The sequence below is a fragment of the Grampus griseus genome (genome assembly GCF_964374135.1).
Source record: "Grampus griseus genome assembly, chromosome: 5".
Classification (NCBI taxonomy): Eukaryota; Metazoa; Chordata; class Mammalia; order Artiodactyla; family Delphinidae; genus Grampus; species Grampus griseus.
In genome coordinates, this window is record NC_138998.1 from 45408276 (window position 1) to 45428907 (window position 20632).

At 36.6% G+C, this 20632-nt stretch overlaps 1 protein-coding gene across 2 annotated transcripts in view; it reads right to left on the bottom strand.

The window, feature by feature from the left end:
- Positions 1–13872, bottom strand: part of ZBBX (zinc finger B-box domain containing) — a gene marked incomplete at both ends in the record, with an annotated part of 104919 nt that extends 91047 nt beyond the window's left edge. For both annotated transcript variants that reach the window (XM_082654160.1, XM_082654159.1), the window contains 4 exons: positions 152–200; positions 6923–7013; positions 9672–9785; positions 13805–13872. In XM_082654160.1, coding sequence (XP_082510286.1) covers positions 152–200; positions 6923–7013; positions 9672–9785; positions 13805–13872 — 322 coding nt within the window. The remainder of the gene's footprint in view (positions 1–151; positions 201–6922; positions 7014–9671; positions 9786–13804) is intronic.
- Positions 13873–20632: the final 6760 nt, after the last annotated feature.

Below are 20632 nucleotides of genomic sequence, written 5' to 3' on the forward strand. Positions count from 1 at the left end.
TTGAGTATCAAAGATAAAGAGTCACCATTTGGGGGTTTAGAATCTTTATGCTGCATGAACAGTTCTAGCACTTAAATTTTCTATGTAATTCAAATGTAAAAAAAAGAAATTATACCTTGAGCATCTAATAATACAATGGTAAACTGTTTACCTTGAAGCTGCTCCTTCAGTAATTTTAATTTCACTTTTCCAGCAGAAAGCTGTATTAATAAAATAGATATTGTATGTCAGGTATACAAACTCAAATAAAGTTTAAGTTACTAATAAAAATATTATAAAGCCATAACATTTTGGTGCATCTTGAACAAAACAAACATTTTGAAAGAATAATATGAGATCTTTAATGCATATATAGGAATTTTAATTAAATCAAGAGAAAATTCATAAAAGAAAAATATATTTTGGAAATATATATAAACCAGTTTTTTTTTAAATGTCACAAATTATCTTTAAACAAAAATTACATATCATCATGAAATGATTTTAGGAAAGCACTAGCATTCAGATGTTGTAAAGGCTCAGTAAGCCTTTTCTATCTCTGATCTTTCCGAAACACACAAAGCCTAATATTTGTGTAGACTGAATCTAAGCTGAATTCTGACTAAGCTATTCTGCTCACATAACTGTAGAAGCTAATATTATTATCTTAATTGCCCAAATCAGAGAACCACATGTTTAACCATCATAGGCATAACCTTCAAATATATTATTTGTGATCCCTGACTTTCCCAAGTTGTAGCCAAAAAAATTGAGTAAGTAACAATTATGGATAGGTATTTCAAATAAATAATCACTTAAAATCCTTGGATCTTAAGAGTTTAAGAAACAAAACAGACTCTCCAATTGCACATACTTACCTTGGTCTTATTAAAACCAACGTCTGAAGTACACAGACATTCACGGAGCATGGCGCACACTTATACACACACTGTCAATTCATGCCTCATTTTCAATTTTCAATTTGCATGCTCAATTGCCCAATTTGTACATGAGAATATGAGAATAATGGTTGCCTCTATGTCTATGGCTGTACCAACTGCAGTCATCTTTGAAAATTTAGGCCTAATTATTTTCAGTGAATCTAGTGCTTTTGCTTCAAAAGGGCATTTGTTTGTTCCCATTCTTTAAGGAGCTGCTCAAATGCTATGTACCAAACACAGCAGACAAGAGAATAGAATTGAAATAATCAATTTTTATGTGAACCACACTTTTATTTTTAAACTGGCAGTGTTGTACAAGTTACAGATAATTTAATCCTATTTTTTATAACCAAATTATCCAATACTATTACCTTAATGACACATCTGAATTGCAACATGATCTATGTGTTTATAGGCTACCTGGGCAGAATGCATATACCAAAGCAAAATGAATTCATTATTAGGGACATGTTATACTTTGTTCTTGTTACTGTGAATAATATTTTTCTGCTCTATGAATATAGCCATATTTACTTCATACGAATCAAACTGTATACAAATATTTCAATGAACAAACTGCTAGCTTACTATTTTTAGGCAAATAGAATTTCCTAAGTCTGATTTTTATCTGTTGGGGAAAGAGATGAGGGTGGAGTAGGGTTGGACCAGGGATACACACACACACAGGCAAACACCATAAAGATATATGGATATGCATATGTGTGTATATATAAAACACCAGGAATTCAATATACTGAAGCCTATACCTTATTAACCCACTTATCACTCCACCAGGAGATGCTGAAGGGGTCCTATCAGGAGTCAGGGCAGCTTAGTGTCTCTACCACACAGACATATCATCTGGGCCCTTGGGGTCAGACTACGTTGTATTCATCGGCCTCCCTGGCATTCACAAATGCCTCCATCCTGCCACTAATGTCCTAATCCACCATGCTGGGCCCACACTCCTTCCACAAGCCACCTTTTCAAATATGCTCATTCTTAATCCAATTAGCTACTCAACCTTTGCCATTCTCCACTACTTGTCCTTCCGTCCAGGCTGCTCTGCCCTTCCATGAAGCCCTTATTAAAGAGTCCTTTAACTCTCTTATGCCTTAAAAATTTCCTTAAAGTATCTCTTCCAAAAGTTCACAGTAACTGGACCCACCTTTCCTCACACTCAACCTTCTCCACAGAACTCTCCAGAGGAAAGAGCTCCATTTCTACCCCCTTTCACTCACCAGGAGAGAAGGAAAATGTTCTCCCTGTTTGCTCCCCAGTGCTGCTTCCAGAATACTGGTCCGCTTTCACCAATAGGCGAAGTTGCCTCTACTGAAGGTCCCCACCATCCATTTACCACCTTTATCAATATCCAGGATCCTGTTCCACCTGAAACCTCAGCAGTCTGTTCAGTATTTCTCTCCAGCACATTTCTGGGTGATGATCGTGGAGACTTTACTGTCCATGTTCACCTAATATCCTGATGCTGAAAACCCTCCGACATGCTGACTACTATGAACATCTATCTAAGTGCCTCCTCAGCCACCTGACCATTATGACCAAACCTTGGACCTAAGCAACAATCTGAATGGCCACACTTTCAAAATCCCAAACTCAGAGTTTCTCAGTGCAAACTGCAATCTCTTTACCTCCTTCCTCTTAGACCTCCCATTATCTACCAACCATTGTGATGAAATAATAGCAACTGGGTCCCCTACAAATCCATGCTGAATAAGCCCCGTGGGCTCTTATGGCTCTTCAGCAATCCATTCATCCATTTGCTACTAAACCTCAAACATGATTCTCACATGATCTGGCTACTCCAAATCTTCTCCATTCCAAAAACCTCAGATCCACCCCATTTCCTTTCCTTAATCTGAACAGATAATCTTGCCTTCAAATTTACTAAGAATGTCAACGTCTTCCTATTAATATTTTTCCACAGCTTCCTGCCTTACCGCCTGTCAAAAACAACCTCTAAAAATGTACCTTTACTGCCACCTGTTTTCTCTTCCATTTTTCTTGTCTCAGAGAAAATGTGCCCTCCTTCCCTTGGCCAGGCCCTCCTCAAGGAGCTACCTCTTCAAAGCCCTCAGCAACTGGCACCTCTCTCATTTGAATCTTCAATCTTTCTTCCACTAGTGAATCTATCCCTCAGCTACAAATTGGCTCACATCTTCCCCCGATTCTAAATATATATATATACACATATATATATATACACACACACAGTATTTATATATATAGTATTTGTTTATATATTTTTGTATTATATATATAAAGTCTCCTTGATTCTATTAAAGCCTTGAGAGATCACCCTCTGCTCTCATGTTTACTGAAACTTTAGCCTTTACTCATTGCCACCTGCCTTTCTTTTTCAACCACTTGAAATATATTTTTACATCTGATAACAATCCAACCATCAAATCAAATTTATTGTTTTTAAAATTCTCATTCTTTGTAAACATTTTAATGTGATTTTCAGTTAATATTACAATTGGTTTCACACGTATTATCTCACACCTTGCTCAAAACTCTGTGAAGTAGTCAGCAAGTACTGTTATGCATGTTTACAAATATGGTAACAGTAGCCCAAGAAAGGTTACATCATTTGTTTAAAATCACAAAGCTAATGAGATGAGTCAGGATTTTAATCTATATAGTCTACCAAAGGGTTTCTTGTCTTGGTACCACTGACATTTTAGGCCAAATAATTCTTTGTTGTGGGGTCTGCCCAGTGCATTGTAGAATGTTCAGCAGCACCCCTGGCTTGTAGCCACTACACACCATTAGCCAAAAAAATCCCTCTCAGTGGTGATAACTAAAAATGTGTCCAGACATTGCCAAATGTCTCCTGGGGGACAAAATTGCCACCTGTTGAGAAACACTGCTAAAACTAAACCCAACTTTTTCATTACGAATACATCAATCAAGGTTGACTTCTCCATTTTTTTTCTAAAAATGTCCTCCTTTACTTTCATCTCCTATGAAATTACATTACTTTGACTCTATTTCTCCCATTATTTCTCTTCTCAGGCTCCCTTTACTGGAGAGCTGGCAAATTATCTTAGAACTAGCCTGAAAGCCTGCATTTCAAATCTCGGCCCTGACCCTTGATGTGAGCAAGTTATTTAACTTTTTTTATGTTAAATTACTTCATTTGTGGAACTGGAAAAAATAACAACTGCCTCTTATGAGTGATATAAGCACTTAATGAGATATAACAGGAAAAGCACTGTTGACTGGTATAAAACAGATAGTGAATAAATATTCAAGTTCTCTTTGCCTCCATATTCTCTGGGCTTTATCCTTCATACCTGCCCTTTATCCTTTACACCTTTCTTATCCTTTTTATAAATTCTTAGAGACCACATTTACCCTCTCAGCTTCAATTAACACATGAGAATGCAAACAAAACTCTGAAATCTTTGAAATTTGCTAAGAGAGTAGAACTTAAATGTTTTTATTTAAAAAAACAAGGTAAATATGGATGTGTTAATTAACTCGATAGAGGGAATTCACTCACAATGTATATGTATATCAAATCACCGTGTTGTACACTTTAAATATCTTACAATTTTACTTGCCAATTATACAATAAAGCTGGGAAAAGAAAGTAAGAGAAGGAGGGTAGAAGGGAGGGAGAGAAGGAGGAAGCCAACTATCTAGCTCTAAATCTAAACACCAGAACTTTTCTTTCCAGCTCCTTCATTTTTCTATCTCCTAGGCAATTCATCCTGGAATACCAGTTTTATATTTGACTTCTTCTTTTCCTTTCTCACTGTGTTTTGGGTCCATGTTTCCTTTATATTTCTTCTGCTATGTTCTCATTCAGACTCTCCTCATCTGACCTTTTAATAGACTTATAAATAGTCTCTGCTTCTATAGCAATGGCCTCCAAAGTAGCATGTATGCATGCCTGAGGGAGCTCGGAAAAGATCAAAGAGAAGAAAAGAAGCATCTATTCATGTTTATATCGTCCTTGATTAATTTCCATATTTTGTTTTACAATGAACATGACATATTAGTATGTATATAAATAAATTATATTTATAAGTAGATAAAAAATTCATGGATAGAAAGTCCATTCTCAAAATATATTCTTTTTTTTTTTTTTTTTTTTTGCGGTACGCGGGCCTCTCACTGTTGTGGCCTCTCCCGTTGCGGAGCACAGGCTCAGCGGCCATGGCTCACAGGCCCAGCCGCTCCGCGGCATGTGGGATCTTCCCAGACCAGGACACGAACCCGTGTCCCCTGCATCGGCAGGCGGACTCTCAACCACTGCGCCACCAGGGAAGCCCTCAAAATATATTCTTTATTGCTGTGGTACATGATCAAAAGAGTTTGAATATCATTTGCTCTAAACTCTACTTATATAAACTTCAAATGCACTGGATATTAACAAGATCAACTATCATATATCATTACCTTAAACTTGCTACTCTCCTGCTTCAAAGTTGTCAGGGAATTCTATTCACCCAGTGAAAAAGTCAACACTCCTGAGTCTGGTATTCAGGCCTCCTACCCTCCTGCCCAATCTTATTTCTACTCCCACCTTCTGTAACTCCCCAACCCCTCATGCTTTCATCATCAATTATGAGGTTTATGGGAATGGGCACTATGACTTATTCATCACTTTTCCTTACAAATATATCTAGTACACTCTCAAATATTTGTAGAGCTAAACTATTACTTCCCAAGCACAAATACACTACATGGCAAAAATTACATAGTGAGTTTTCCTATAAATATTTTCATATGTGCATCATCTTTTACATTAGGTAAGGATATCCTTGAGAACAAGGATAATTCAGTATAAGACAAAGAAGCATTAATAAATGCTATTAGTAAATAGCAGGGCTTCCCTGGTGGCGCAGTGGTTGAGAGTCCGCCTGCCGATGCAGGGGACATGGGTTCGTGCCCCGGTACGGGAAGATCCCACATGCCGCGGAGCAGCTGGGCCTGTGAGCCATGGCCGCTGAGCTTGAGCGTCCGGAGACTGCTGCTCCTCAACGGGAGAGGCCACAACAGTGAGAGGCCCGCATACCGCAAAAAAAAATAATAAATAAATAAATAGCATTAATAAATGCTATTGAATAAATAAATCAATAATCACAGAGTCAGCACTTTTAACATATTATATTTACAACAACATCTAAAGTATGGAACACTGTCTCAGAAAGATAATGAAAAATGCAAAGTGGATTATAAAACTTTTAATGCAAAAATTAAAGAAACATATCTCAGTAAGAGAATGACACTAAAGAATAAAATGCCTTTTCTAAGCCAAAAATGTTAGAAGTGCCAAGATGTCTGTAGATGCCAACTGACCCAATGAAAGTTTAATGACAGGTATATAAAAAAGAAAAAGCTATAGAAGTTAAAACTTACAAAGTCACAGATTTTGTACTAAAGAATCCAGAAGCAAAACAGTTTTCTTTACATAAGGACACTCATTTGCCTTTAACCTTAAATATAATGTAATGTTATATTTTACAATACACAGTAAAGATAAAGCAATTCTATGGCTGGGGAATTTTAAAGCATTTTCCCTTGGGTATCTTCACATACGGAATCAACAGTTTATGAATAATTATTATTCCAGCAGAACATAAATACATTAAATAAATGTGATATAACAAAAAGGCAGAAAAAAGTCTGTCCTTTGTTATATCAAATAAGTTTGCTTTCACCTTAATATAGAACTACATAGTTCTATTTCACATACTAAAAACCAGAACTGAACTGAATGGAAAAATTCAGTTTAGAAAATTCATCTGAAGAATGAATTTTTAAAAATCAACTTTCAGATGAAAAACAAAAACATATCTGAATAGTGAAAGTTGCATATTAGCCCATAAAATATAATTGAAATCCAATAACATGCAAACTTGTTAAAACAAGAATAGGAGGTTCTTAAGTATGGAAGGGAATGCAAGATCTGAAAAAATAATTTATATCTTCTCAGCAAACTGCCTAAGAATCAAATGGTATTTTCTTACCTTAATAACATTTCCTTTATTTCGTGACATCATGCATGATTGATTACCCAATCTGCCCACTTGTGCAGATTTCCAGTGACATCCACTTGACCTTCAATATATATGAACAGAAGACAAAATGTAATTACTAAATATATTTCTCCTTTTAATGAAAACAAATATATTTTCCGTTTCAGAAAATGGAAATTCAGTTGTTAACATTTAACAGACCACCACAAAATGAAAATGAAATATCAAGAATGCCACAATATCCTCAGTAATTCTAAAATATAGCTCTGTTATATTTGGAACTTTTGAGAAGAAATGAATAAAAGTGAAATGTCCAAACACAGATGAAGAATTTCATTTTTTAGACATTTACAATGACTAAAGATAGCTTTACTGATTTATAGGAAATGTTACAGATTGTCATGCAGTTTTAAAAGCTAAGTGTTCACAAATGCAAAGAGAAAAAGGAAGCAAAACAAGACCCCCCAAAATTCAGCAGATCTACTATGTGATGAATTCCTATTAAGACTTCAAATTAGCTCCCACAGCAAAAGGTAACAGAGCTTGCAAAGAAGGCAAACTGTTTCGTTTTACAGTTTTCAAAGTACTTTTATTTGAGCCTCACAAAATCTTTTGAAGTCAACAGAGCAGGGAGGCCAATTCCTATTTTAAATAATAATGAGAGAAAAACTTGCCCAAAGCCACAGAAATAATAAATCATAAAACCAAGATTGGATAACCGGACTTTCCGTCTTCCTGACCAGTGACTAGCAGGTTCTCATTCCGGCTGTGACATTTACTATCTGTGTGACCTTAGAAAAGCATTTAACTATTCTGAAAACCCAGTCAAGCTTTAGAACATTTTTGAAAACATCTAGAAAAGGTTCCTCAATTAATGAAAATTTACTCTTGGGGGCTGATTTCAGGAACTCTGATTCACAGATATATTCATGATCCACTGAGAAGCCCAAACTAAATCCAAATTAGTGAAGGTTTAAAAAAATAAGAAAGAGGGCTTCCCTGGTGGCGCAGTGGTTGGGGGTCTGCCTGCCGATGCAGGGGACGCGGGTTCGTGCCCCGGTCCAGGAGGGTCCCACATGCCGCGGAGCCGCTGGGCCCATGGGCCGTGGCCGCTGGGCCTGCGTGTCCGGAGCCTGTGCTCCGCGGCGGGAGAGGCCACAGCAGTGAGAGGCCCGCGTGCCGCAAAAAAAAAAAAAATCTTTAAAAAAATAAGAAAGAAAATGAAAAACCAAAAAAAACAATAAAAAAAGAGAACTGGCCATTGGATCATTAGGATAAGAGCAGCAAGATACAGAATAAACTTTGTCACCTAGGATGTACTACATTGAGATGATTTTGATTAAACCAATACTCTGGTTATTAGAAAGGTTGTGTGTATAGCTCATGAATACTTTTTCACAGAGTTAATCTCTAAAGATAAACACTACTAAAACTATAATAAACCTTTGAATTTTCTTTAATGGTTCAGAAGGTACTTTATAGATATTTGATAATCATCATTTTGAATACTAAACAAAAGCAAATTTAATACACAAAGAGTCTGGTAATATTTAGTACCACCAAAAGCATATGAAATATGCCCACTCATTCTCTGTAGGAGAAAGTTATACACTTTTGAAGCCTATTTGAAAGGAGTTCTCCAATGTCTACCAAAATGTAAACTGCCCTATACTTTGACCTAAAATTACATGGGTGGAAATTTATCCCATAGACACTGTTATAGATGTAAGCAAAAATATATGTAGAAGCATATTCATGGCAGCATATATAATCACAAAATACTGAAAACTTAATAAAGATATGAGAAATAAATGCTATTATAGCCACACAAAGAAATACTATGCAGCCACTAAAAGAATGAGATCACTGTGCACTGACATGGCAAGAGCACTAAGATATATCAAGTAGAAAAGTAGAATGTGAATCCATCCACAGACTTTTATAGATGAACTCATTTGAAAAATGTAAAAGACATGTCAGATACAAACCTACACACACACACACACACACACACACACACACTCAAACACATATATACATAGGCTTGAACAAAGACAAGACATTTGTGGGAAGAAACATTTTAATTGTTAAAAGTGGTACTACACAATGGGCTGGGAGTCAGCCTAAAGTGAAGAAGAGATAATTTTCATTATATAACTATCAGTTATACTTGATTTTAATTATATTTATGTATTATTTTTACAACAAAGCAAAATGCTCAGTAAAATTAGTACAGATATGCAAGCATAATATTAGAGAAGTCTCATTAATAAAATTTCAGCTAAAGCACATTTGCTAAAAATATTTCAAACATACGTGAGGGTCTGAATGATTCTTATCTGTGTGCGTGTTAACCCCTGCCCCCCAAAAGTCTTTTAATAAATAAAAATGCCCTACACATAAACTGGCAGTCTCCTATTCATGGCAATTTTATGGGAGCAAAGGGCAAGTTCTGCATTGCTGTCCTCAACATTCCAGACTATAACTGGTTCAGAGGAGGAATGTAAGAAGAGAAATAAGAACATGTAAGACCAAATAAGGTTCAGAGGAAAGGGACACAAATAGAAAAAGTAGGGGAAATTTAATATTGCTTGTTCATCAGGAAAAGCCAGAAATGATTCATTCAGGACAGACAGTCATTGGAATGACAATAATATATAAAATAGTTCTTGACATAAGGACTTCAGTTTATAATAAAATTCATTTTATTCCTCTAAAATCCTCTAAAAATGTCACCCACCCTCTTTCTTCCTTTTCTTTGCTCCTTGTTGCTTGGAATTCTTGTAGTTTCTTTTCCATCTCTTGGTTCTCCAACTCTAACTGCACTTTCTCCATTCTCAGTTCTTGAGCATTTCTGGATAAGATTTAAATGCAAAATGTTCATTTGGGGTAAACAAACAAACCCCCCAAAAAGAAAAAAAAAGGCAAAGTAAGTTTATATTATGGTTTGCCCTTAATTAAAATTATGAATAATAAATATTGAAAAACTATTTTAACTACTTCCTTTGTAGTCTTTGAAATATGGTTTCTAGAGTTAGCATTTGCCTTCAATTAATATTCTCCTGAAGCAAGGTATCGCTCCAAATCTTAGACTTTTGTTTTATTACATTGTTAGAGGTCTCAAATCATAATTCATGTTATACATGAGCTATGTCTTTATATATGTACAAATATCCATGACACACAAATAGAAAATAAAATAAAAATTATTTTCTAATTTTCATACTGTCCTTAAAGGATTCAAGTATTAATACTTTGAATCATAGTGTTTAAAATAACTATTCTGTATGGGCAGAATACACATTTTTGCTAAATTAATCATCTTGGAAAACTTCGATAAATTTCTACCTTTATGCCATGTATGTATAATACAAAAAGAGAAAGAGAGAGAGAGAAAGAGAGAGAAGGGCCTGCTTGGAGCCTATTAGGAAGAAAACACCTATCAAGGGTTTTGGAACAGGAGCCATCAAAGGGATAAATGGGAACTGAGCCAAGCAAGCATCACCTATTGTTTCCACTGAAGGAAAGCAACAAGAAGAAAAGTTTCTGAGGACAGAGCAGAGCCCCCTTACAGATTCCTGTACAAGAGCTTTCGTAATAATATCTGAAGTTCATCAAGCTTTTGACACAAGCTATTTTCTTCATTCTACAATTCTGGTCCCTTGTCAGCCTCAGTCACTGAGTCTCTCTTTCAAGAAGTAAACCAACCTAGTTCTCTAGCTTTCATTCTCTATCATGAGTTTAAATCTCTTCCTTCGTTATTTCATTAGTGTCTTATTATAATCAAGTAGTGTGGGCTACTTGGGTATGTGTGCCATGGCAAGGAACCAGAATAAGAATAATGAAGATAAGAGAGGGAAATAATTGAGAGGTGGTGAGCAATCCACCAAAGAGCAAGCGGGCCAAAGATATGTCCCCAAGTGGACAGTCCAGGAAGATGGAAAGTGACAGGAGGCGAAAACTGTCTAGAGCCTTCAGAGAAGCTGGTGAAGATATTGAGAGAGAGAGGCATTATTTTCATTATATCTGTTCCCCAAGGAGTAATTCAGCCCCTACTACAAACAAGCACTGTCGTAAGTGATAGGATGTGAGACCCAATGGAGCTTCCATTATAGACAGGAACGTAGACAAGCGTGAAGGTAATTGAAGTATAGTATAATGGTGTTTTCATTGGAGAAGTACAGGGAGATACCTGAGCACACAGAAGGGGCATATACCCAGCCCCTGGGGCCGTAGGAACAGTACCTGGTGGAAGTGAAGACTAAGCTGAGTCCCAAGGGATGAAAGGACTTAGCCGGTCAAAGGGAAGTGGTGACAGCAGTGTTCCAGGAAGAAAGAAAAGTGTGGGTACAAGTAGAAAAGAGTGATGTGTGGGTCCAGGAACTAGAAGTTCCATGTGCCCAGGCATTAAGTGCAGGATGGGGAGAGTGGCAAGAAATGGAACTGCTGAGGTGGACAGTGCCCAGATTATGAAGAGCTGTGTAGGCCATAATGAGGAATTGGGATTTGTATTCTATTAGCAATAAGAATTTTTAAAAGGTTTTGAGAGAATTGAGACTTGATAATACTTGCACTTTAGAAAGTTCACTCTGGCTGTATAATGGAATATTAATCAGAAGTTGTAAGGCTGAGAGCAAGGCAGCCAGTTAGGAGACTATCTCAGTAATCCTAATAACAGAGAGACTGTGCTGGTCTGACTGGACAGAGACAGTGGAGAGAAAAACGGGAACATTTGAGAAATATAAGAAAATAGAATTAACTGGAGTTGGAGACTGACCAGAAGTAGGTGACTGACCAAGGAAGGGACAAGGAAGGAACCTGAGATAATCCCAAGAGCAACCAGGAGGCCAGTGATGCCACTTCCTGAACTAATTCACTCTGGGGTGGGCTGGGGACAGAGTTCAGGATTAGTGGCCCAAAGTCTCAGTGACCCACAACACTTTCCACATGGCCTCCAGAGGAAGAGTTCAAAAGCACACATGTGATTGTGTCACTTGTTTGCTTACAAAACTTTTGATGTTTTGAAAGTCCCCACTACGGTAGAGGAAGGGGGTGCGACTGAAGAAAAGCAACTGGCCTACTGACCAAGTGGTCAAGTTGATGGTGCAATTCCGTGGGTCTGGAGCAAGACAAAAGATTCTTCCTGGAGACATCCTTAGACACAGAGCCAGAAGGGCAACTAAAGTTGATCCCACAGGGATCGTGTCAACACAACAAATCCAAGAGGCAGAAACAGCCCACAGAAATGGTGTGGAGGCTGGAAAAGAGTAGAGAGGAATTGGAGAACACCAAAACGTAAGACAACATTAAGACAATTGCTGAGACAATGTCAAATAAGAAAGACTTGGAAGAAGGAAAGGGCAAGAAAAGAAACTCCAGAGCAATTACCATAGAATGGGTGTTCCCGCCCTAGTTTCTATGGGTTGTGGTTCATGGGTGGACCAGGGAGACATGCAGGCCAGGGAACAGTGATTCCCCCTCATCTCCAAGATAAATCCCAAACTCCTTAGTGTGGCATACAAGTTAATTTATTAGCTACATGACTTGCCATTCTCACCAATTTTGTTCTATAAATCTTAGTGAACTGGATATGTCTGAAAGTCCCCAGACTATGTGTCTGTGTGCCTTTGAACAAGTTTCACCCAGTAACTACCCAACTAACTGCATCTTTCAGGCAAAGCTTGGAGACCTCCTCACCCCTGGCCTAGCAGTTTGGGCCATGTTCTCATAGCTACCTGTGCTTTAATATCACACCATGTTTCACACTACTTTGTAAATGTAATTTTACTTATTCACATCCTCCACAAGCTACCTGAGGGCAAAGATTGTGACTTTCTTCTTTTGTACCCATTGTTCCTTAGCACAGTGTATAGACTATGTGTACTTAACAAATGTTTGTTGGATGAATGTTTATAGATATATACACACAGACTTAAAACATATCACCAAAATGCATTGTCCCTTCTCTTTTTGCATTAAAAAAGTAAAATTAGTAATACTAGCAATTGGATAGCTCCCCTCCCTACCAAAAACTAGTAAACCTAATAATGATAATGCCATATAACTTTTTCCAGTTGACAAAATGCTTTTCCACACAGTATCTCAAAAGTAAAGGGAGAATTAGGAAAGCTCTGAAGACACTGAGTACCCACAGGACTATTTATCTGGATCAGGGAACTCAGAAACTAAAATTAAACATTGACAGTCTGCCCCCAACCCATGATGGCTGGCCCTGAATCATATTTGAGAGGAAGGCCTTGGGAATTCCCAGTAACTCTAGATGATCTAAAAGGGAAATGGTATATTGAACCTTCTGGTACCCCTACCATGTCCTGAAATTTCCAGGATACCCAGAATTGCTTGAATCAGGCCGAATGCATCTCCAAGGCAATCTAGGACAGAAGATACCTGTCCTGGGAAAGGTGAATTCAACATAAAGTCCTTTAAAGATGCAAAGTGCAAGGGTAGTTAGTGATTTCTATTCCCTGTTTAAAGGTCTCGTCTCTCACTTTTACAGTCTCCCTAAATTTCAATTTCTTTCAGTTTCTTCAGGGTGATTCTTTTCTAATTTTGTGTAAGTGTTACAAAAATATTTGTAACTTTCTGTTGTATTGCTTCAATAGTTGATGAACCCAAGTCGCATAGATTCTTGTGTCATAAGTATTTTTAGTCCTCATTTTTAAACCATTATAGATTTATAATATTTCTAAACCTACTCTCTTAAAATAGAGCAATGTGAAGAAAATGGAGATGAGAATTCACAAAATTTTATTTCAACTCTAAACAGCCTCATATGAAAAGAATACTTTAAATTATAAAATACAGAAACTTTAGCAACTATTCTATTTAAGTAATAAACACATATGCACTTACTTATATTTTAGCTTTACAGAATTTCCAGCTTTTCCCCATGGAAGAACCACAAAATCTTTGGTGTTCATGATTACTATCTTAGTATTGTCTAAAAATTATTGTGATTTGCGGAAACTTCTGAAAAAGTAACAAAGGCAAAAGAATTATGTCAACATAAAGTGGTTAACATTACAAATTTGAAAATACATATAACTCAGGAAAATTTTTAAACAAGAAAACATTATGAGGGAAAAAATCGAATCAATGGTTAAACAACAAGAAATTATTATAAATGATAAATGTATTATGTTATACAAATATTTATATGCTAATATAGTTATAACTATAACATATCTGATGGAACTAAAATTTTGCCAATAATTATATAGCAAAAGACTGTGGAAACTGAAAGTGAAGAATGAATTCCTTAAGACAAATAGAGCACATATTCTGGCTCTTTCTATGATTAAGATTATAACAATATATATCAGGTATTTGTTCCCAGCCAAAAATAATATCCAAAGCTAGGTAAGTAGTGAAAAGAACCTTAGAAACACAATCCAAACTCGAAAACCCTTTTTTTTTTTTTTTACATATACGGTAATGTAAAATGAGAACTAAGGTATGCAAAAATTACCCAAAGGCATTCAAGTATACTCATTTATCAAAGAAAAATTTAATGATGCTCTTTGCCTAAGATCAAAAATTAGCATATTTAGAAAGAATTTTTCAACAAGAAATGAAACAAAAAAGATTTTTTGCCTAACTCCAAGTTAGCCAGAAAATTAAATTATTCAGAACACCCTATTTCCTGAGTATCCCAATTACTCACGGTTCTACAATAATTTACTCTGTAATGCTGAACTGCTGAATCACATGCACAACTATTAGATTTTTATATGAATAAAAATTTCCAAATTCCAAACACTCTTAAATATGAGGCAATATAATAGAGTCCATAGTCACAAATGCCCAAACCATTTGATACCGTCATTTTATATATGTGCTCCCATGTGCTCATAACCCCTATAAATATTTATTAAGGCTCTGCTATATGCACAGCACTGTACTGAGAGACATGAAGGAGTCAAGGCCCAAGGAGATCTGTTCTCTGGGCTCAAATAGTGTAGAGTCAAATAGGGCATATAAGACCTATATATCAAAGCCATAAAACAAGGTAGCAATTACAAAGGCTATAAAACTTACAGATATAAGAGGGGAGCAAAAGAAGAGAATTCAAGCTGGATAGCACTTAAAGTGGGGCTTTAAGGTGAAGGGGGTTAATATATATAAAGATATGGATGGGATGAACTTTCCTCACTGCTAGAAGAAAACAGCTCTTGAATGGAGGGGGAAAAGTAGGTGTAAACTTGTAGGCTGAGGCCCAATAATGGGTGACATTAAATCCCAAGTTAAAGCATTTGGAATGTGTTCTGTAGCTAATGAGAATCACTGAAACTTTTAGAAGGAAGAACAGGAAATAAGCCTAGAAGGTATGCTCAAAGACTTAAGCAGAGAAGACATCAGAACAGGAGTAATCAAGTGTAAGTCTACTGTGACATTAAAGTCAACAGGATCGAATGAATCGAATCTCTGGGAGATTATTTTACAATTCCAATGATGCAACCACTGATCAAAACATTTTTGGAATGCCTCTTTTGAGACTGTCTGCAGAGTCCATCATATATCCAACAAACACACAAATCTACTTTGCTATACCTCATTCAAAACTAAAAATGATGGTGGCCAGCAGAAGCAACTACTTTGTTCACTCAAATCTAGTTTCAAATTACTCTACCTCCAGAAATCAGATTTAGCCTGAAAGGGTAGATTTTTAATTCCTTAGAGGAAATTCTAAGGGAATTTATTCTCTGAAGAGAATTCCAAAATGGAATTATACAAAATAATTTTATACTGTAAGTAATGTAATGGCTGCATCATAGGACAAAGTATATTTGTGCCTTCAGTCAACAGTTATTTAGCTGCTCCTTTGTGAGCCCTATTGTGGGTACTGAAGTTACAATGGTAAATAAGACATGGTGTCTTCCCTCAAAGGACTCACAGTCAAGGGGAAAACACACAAATAAAGACAATACCTTGCGACATTCTGAAAGAAGAAAGTACTTAGGGGAGATGTCTAACTCAGACTCATTTCTCAACCACCAAGTCCTGTCTCTCAAAGCTAAAATCAGTGTCAAAGAAAACCAAAGATACCACAGGAATGAAAAACAAAATTTGGTTTGCTTCTGCCCCTTCTCTGTAGATAAAACCTTTGTCTCATTTCTATCAGAGACTACAAAAGGCACCTTTTAAAAACTTCTAGGACATAGAGTAACAGAGAGTCTATGTATCCCTTTTTGATCTAAATCAGGAAATCCAACAGCTGGACACTCATCTACTGTCAGTAAGTTTTTCGTGAAAAGTTCCATAATGTTATCATTACCATTATCATCAAAAATTAAAATAGGGCTTCCCTGGTGGCGCAGTGGTTGAGAGTCCGCCTGCTGATACAGGGGACGCGGGTTCGTGCCCTGGTCTGGGAAGATCCCACGTGCCGCGGAGCAGCTGGGCCCGTGAGCCATGGCCGCTGAGCCTGCGCGTCCAGAGCCTGTGCTCCGCAACGGGAGAGGCCACAACAGTGAGAGGCCCGCGTATCGCAAAAAAAAAAATTAAAATAAAAGAATCCCCAAAGTTAATATGTCTGACTAATTAAAATAACTTAAATTGCCTTAACTTCATTTATGCATTGAGATATACAATTTTATATGTGTGTGTACATTATGCAAAAAGCTGAACTGATACACAAGGACTGAAATGAATGAAAGAAAAATCTGTAAATTTCATTAGGATGAGATGATTCAGATTTATAGCTCTGCTGATAATGTGATTTAGCCAATAAATAGCCTTATTCAGGGGGCATTTCACTTCACTGAATGCAATTAGTAAGGCTTCTTCTCAATTAAATGTTTTATCAAGCCAAAAACAAAGGCCAATTTTCTTGCATGAAGAAAAAAAGGAAGATTATAATTGTGAGTCACGCTCTTCTGCCTGTTTCCTTTCCTGAAACCAACAGAGAATTAGTCACCGTTCTTGGGACAGCAAGGATATAACAATGTCAGCAGGAAAAATAGCAAGGCACAAAACTTTAGTCACTTAATGGAACCATGGAAATACAGATATACTCTCTGTTATGCAAACCTCATAATTCCATGTGTCCTTTGATCAATAAATTTCTTCTTATAATTGAATACCAAAAGTTCAGTAGTTATTTGGAAAATTTTCTAGTTACCTGATTTATTAGACTGCATCATTTTTGTCCCCAACCTTCTTCTTCCCCAGACACATACACACAATATGACCCAGAACTGCCCATGATGGTTTGAAAGATCCTTCTACATAAGTTCCCATTTTGGGAAAGCAACCCAAGCATCAAGGCCTGCCGCGACAGAATGGAAACAAGGAATTTATGCTCTATAAATCTACAAACTCAGAGTATTCAAGAGCTGCCCTAGGCTCAGAGAATTTATCATCACACCATTGGCAGAATGGGATATTTGGGAAACCACTGTTTTCATATAACTGAAAACTTATCTAAGGTTAGTTGATTCTTCTAACAACCCAGATCATCTTAGAGCTGAAAACTTAAAAGCCAATAAATAAGGATTTTTCTTTACTTTAGCACATACTTTCAAGGGGTCTAATAAGCAAGCTTTTGGGGATGGGTATTTACCATAGTATTTAGAAATCAAAGGCCTAAGCAAGAAATGTTAAATGAAAATGCATTTAATTAAAAATAGTTAAATTGACAAAAGAATTTTAACAGTTTCTCTGCCGGATATAATCCTTATTTTAAATATATATGTGTGTGTATATATATATTTTTTTTAATCTAAGGAAAGGACTAATCTAAGGACACATGGTCCTTAGCATAACATCTTATGCTTGAGTGCCCTACTAAATAAATATATGTCATTTTCTCCTACCATAGACCCTGAAAGTAAATCAGAGATTAACATCCAGGCTGCATTCAATCTTTCAACCAACCAAAATATCTGATAATTAAACACTGCTTCAGGGCACTAAATGGTACCCAAGTCACCCACTTTTTACCTTCTATGTGCCAGTTCCCTTGAGAACAACTGAAAAAGTTTGGCTTTAAATATCAAGGGGCAAGATATCCTTTTAAGATAATTTCTGACTAAAAATGATAAGCAGTTCCATGAAGAATAACAATGGAATATTACTCAGCCCTGAAAAAGAATGAAATAAGGCCATTTGCAGCAACACGGATCGACGTAGAGATTATCATACTAAGTGAAGTAAGTCAGAGAAAGACAAATATCATATGATACCGCTTATATATGGAATCTAAAAAAATGACACAAATGAACTTATTTACAAAACAGAAATAGACTCACAGACATTGAAAACAAACTTGCATTTACCAAAGGGGGAAGGGTGGGGGAAGGGATAAATTAGGAGTTTGGGATTAAAATATACACACTACTATATACAAAATAGATAACCAACAAGGATCTACTGTATAGCACAGGGAACTATACTCAATATCTTGTAATAACCTATAATGGAAAAGAATATATATATATATAACTGAATTACTTTGCTGTACACCTGAAACCAAGACAACATTTTAAATGAACTATATTTCAATAAAAATTGTTTTAAATAAAATAAAAATGATAAGTGATATTAAAAGATGCTGGGTTTAAGTTCAGAAGACCTTTGTGTTAGAGGGTCTCTGAGCTTCAGTTTGTTTATCCAGTATAAAAAGGTAGGGATTTCCCCCTCCCTAATTTGCAGAATATTGAACAAAAGGTCTCTGATTCGTGGCCTATAAAGGGCTTCAGAGAGTTCAGGGTTAGAGAAGGGGGCAGGCTTAGAAACTACCTTGAGAAGCACATGAGGGGAGCATCAAGGCTCTGCTTTACCCACAGCTGCCCTGATTTCATCTATTTTTACCTAATGAGCCTCTGGGCCAGACTTAAAGAAACTCTTCTAGAGCTTAAAAAAGTTTGAAAGGCACAATAATAAAGTAATATATAATTATTATTCTGTATCAACTAAAAACTTTATATGATTATAAAAATACAAGTTTTAAATTTATAAATCATACCTTTTAGAAACCTAAGTCCTTTTATATATTTATAGTTTATTTCTACCATCCATTCTCATACAATCTACTGTTATCCTGGGTGCTCTCTTGTGACTATTTTAGGCATGGGAAAATTAAGGCACCCATCCAAGATTGGTGACAAAGCCAGAAATTACAATTTTATTCTCAGTCCTGTTAGCTCCCCTTAGGATTTAAAATCTAAATTGTTCTACATACTTAAAATAACTAATTCATATCATTCAGATTCTCCCCCGCTTTCATACTCTTAACCTATCATAAAAAGGAAATTTAGAGTAAGAACTCTTTTACCAAAACTATTTTCTAAATTTTACAGCAATTTATTTAAACACCATTGAAACCCTTTTGAGTGTCAGATTGCTCTGTATTTTGCCTCTAAATAGTTCCCCCTAAACACAGGGAAAAAAATACCCAGCTACTCAGCTTGGTACTTAAGATTCTCCATGATCCATTATGCTTTATTTTCCAATTCTCAGCTCACCAAGTTTTATTCTATTCAGTGCCCAGTTCAAAGGCCACCTCTACCATGAAGGTTTCTTCCATCAGAAACGAGCTTCTCTCCTTTAAGGACATAATGTGTATTACACTCACTTGCTACTATATTCTGTCTTGTGTTATTTTTGCTGCTTTACTTATATAGATGTTATTTCCCCAAGTATCCCAGATATTTGAGGGTAGTCCTACCATTGATCTTTGAATCCCTAGCAATTAGTAGAGTGTCTACACATAGTGTACTGTCAATAATAGTGTTCTAGGTTTTAGCATTTAATAGTTTTCTACTGCTTTGAATTTACTGTATAATCAACTCCATGAAAAAAGAATTTAAAACAAACACACCCACTTCAACAAACCTTTTTGTTTTCTTTTTTCCATGTGCTAGGTATCAGGTTAAGCACTGAGGAACAAGGTGAACCAGACAGGTATAGTACTAACCCTCACTAAATTTACACTCTGGTGAAGAAGTAGGAAAAAATTTAAAAGCAAATAAAATAATTGTAGAAAGTATTAAATGTTTTGAAGGAAATAAAGGACCGAGATTCTTTCAAATAATTAATTTGTAATACAACTGGCAATATTATGGGAGGTCAGGGCAGACCTCTAGTAGCCTCTAAGATAAGGTGCTAGAGGGAAGTAGAGGTGTGTGCGTTGTGTGTGTTTTCTCATCTTCCATAAGCATACAGTTTACATAGTTTTAATACTGGGTAGCGATCAACTTTATAGGATTTTTTTTAATGAGTCTTGATAACTCCACAAATAAAATATACATAACTGAACTTATACAGTATATCTAAGCTCCTCTAATGCTGATGGGAGGAAGAATAAAAAACTTCCACAGCTTCAGATTTCTCAGGAATCTGGCACCCCTCACCGTGACCTTTAGGGAGGAGTGGAATTCCAGAATGAAGTGTATGCTTGTGGCCGCCCAGGCAGAAAGAAGGCTACAAAAGGTGTGATAATGGTTTGTCAGGGCACCAAATTTTTCAAATAAGACTCAAAAAGACTTCATTCGAGGGTTTCCCTGGTGTCGCAGTGGTTGAGAGTCCGCCTGCCGATGCAGGGGACACGGGTTCGTGCCCCGGTCCGGGAGGATCCCACATGCCGCGGAGCGGCTGTGCCCGTGAGCCATGGCCGCGGAGCCTGCGCGTCCGGAGCCTGTGCTCCGCAACGGGAGAGGCCACAACAGTGAGAGGCCCGCG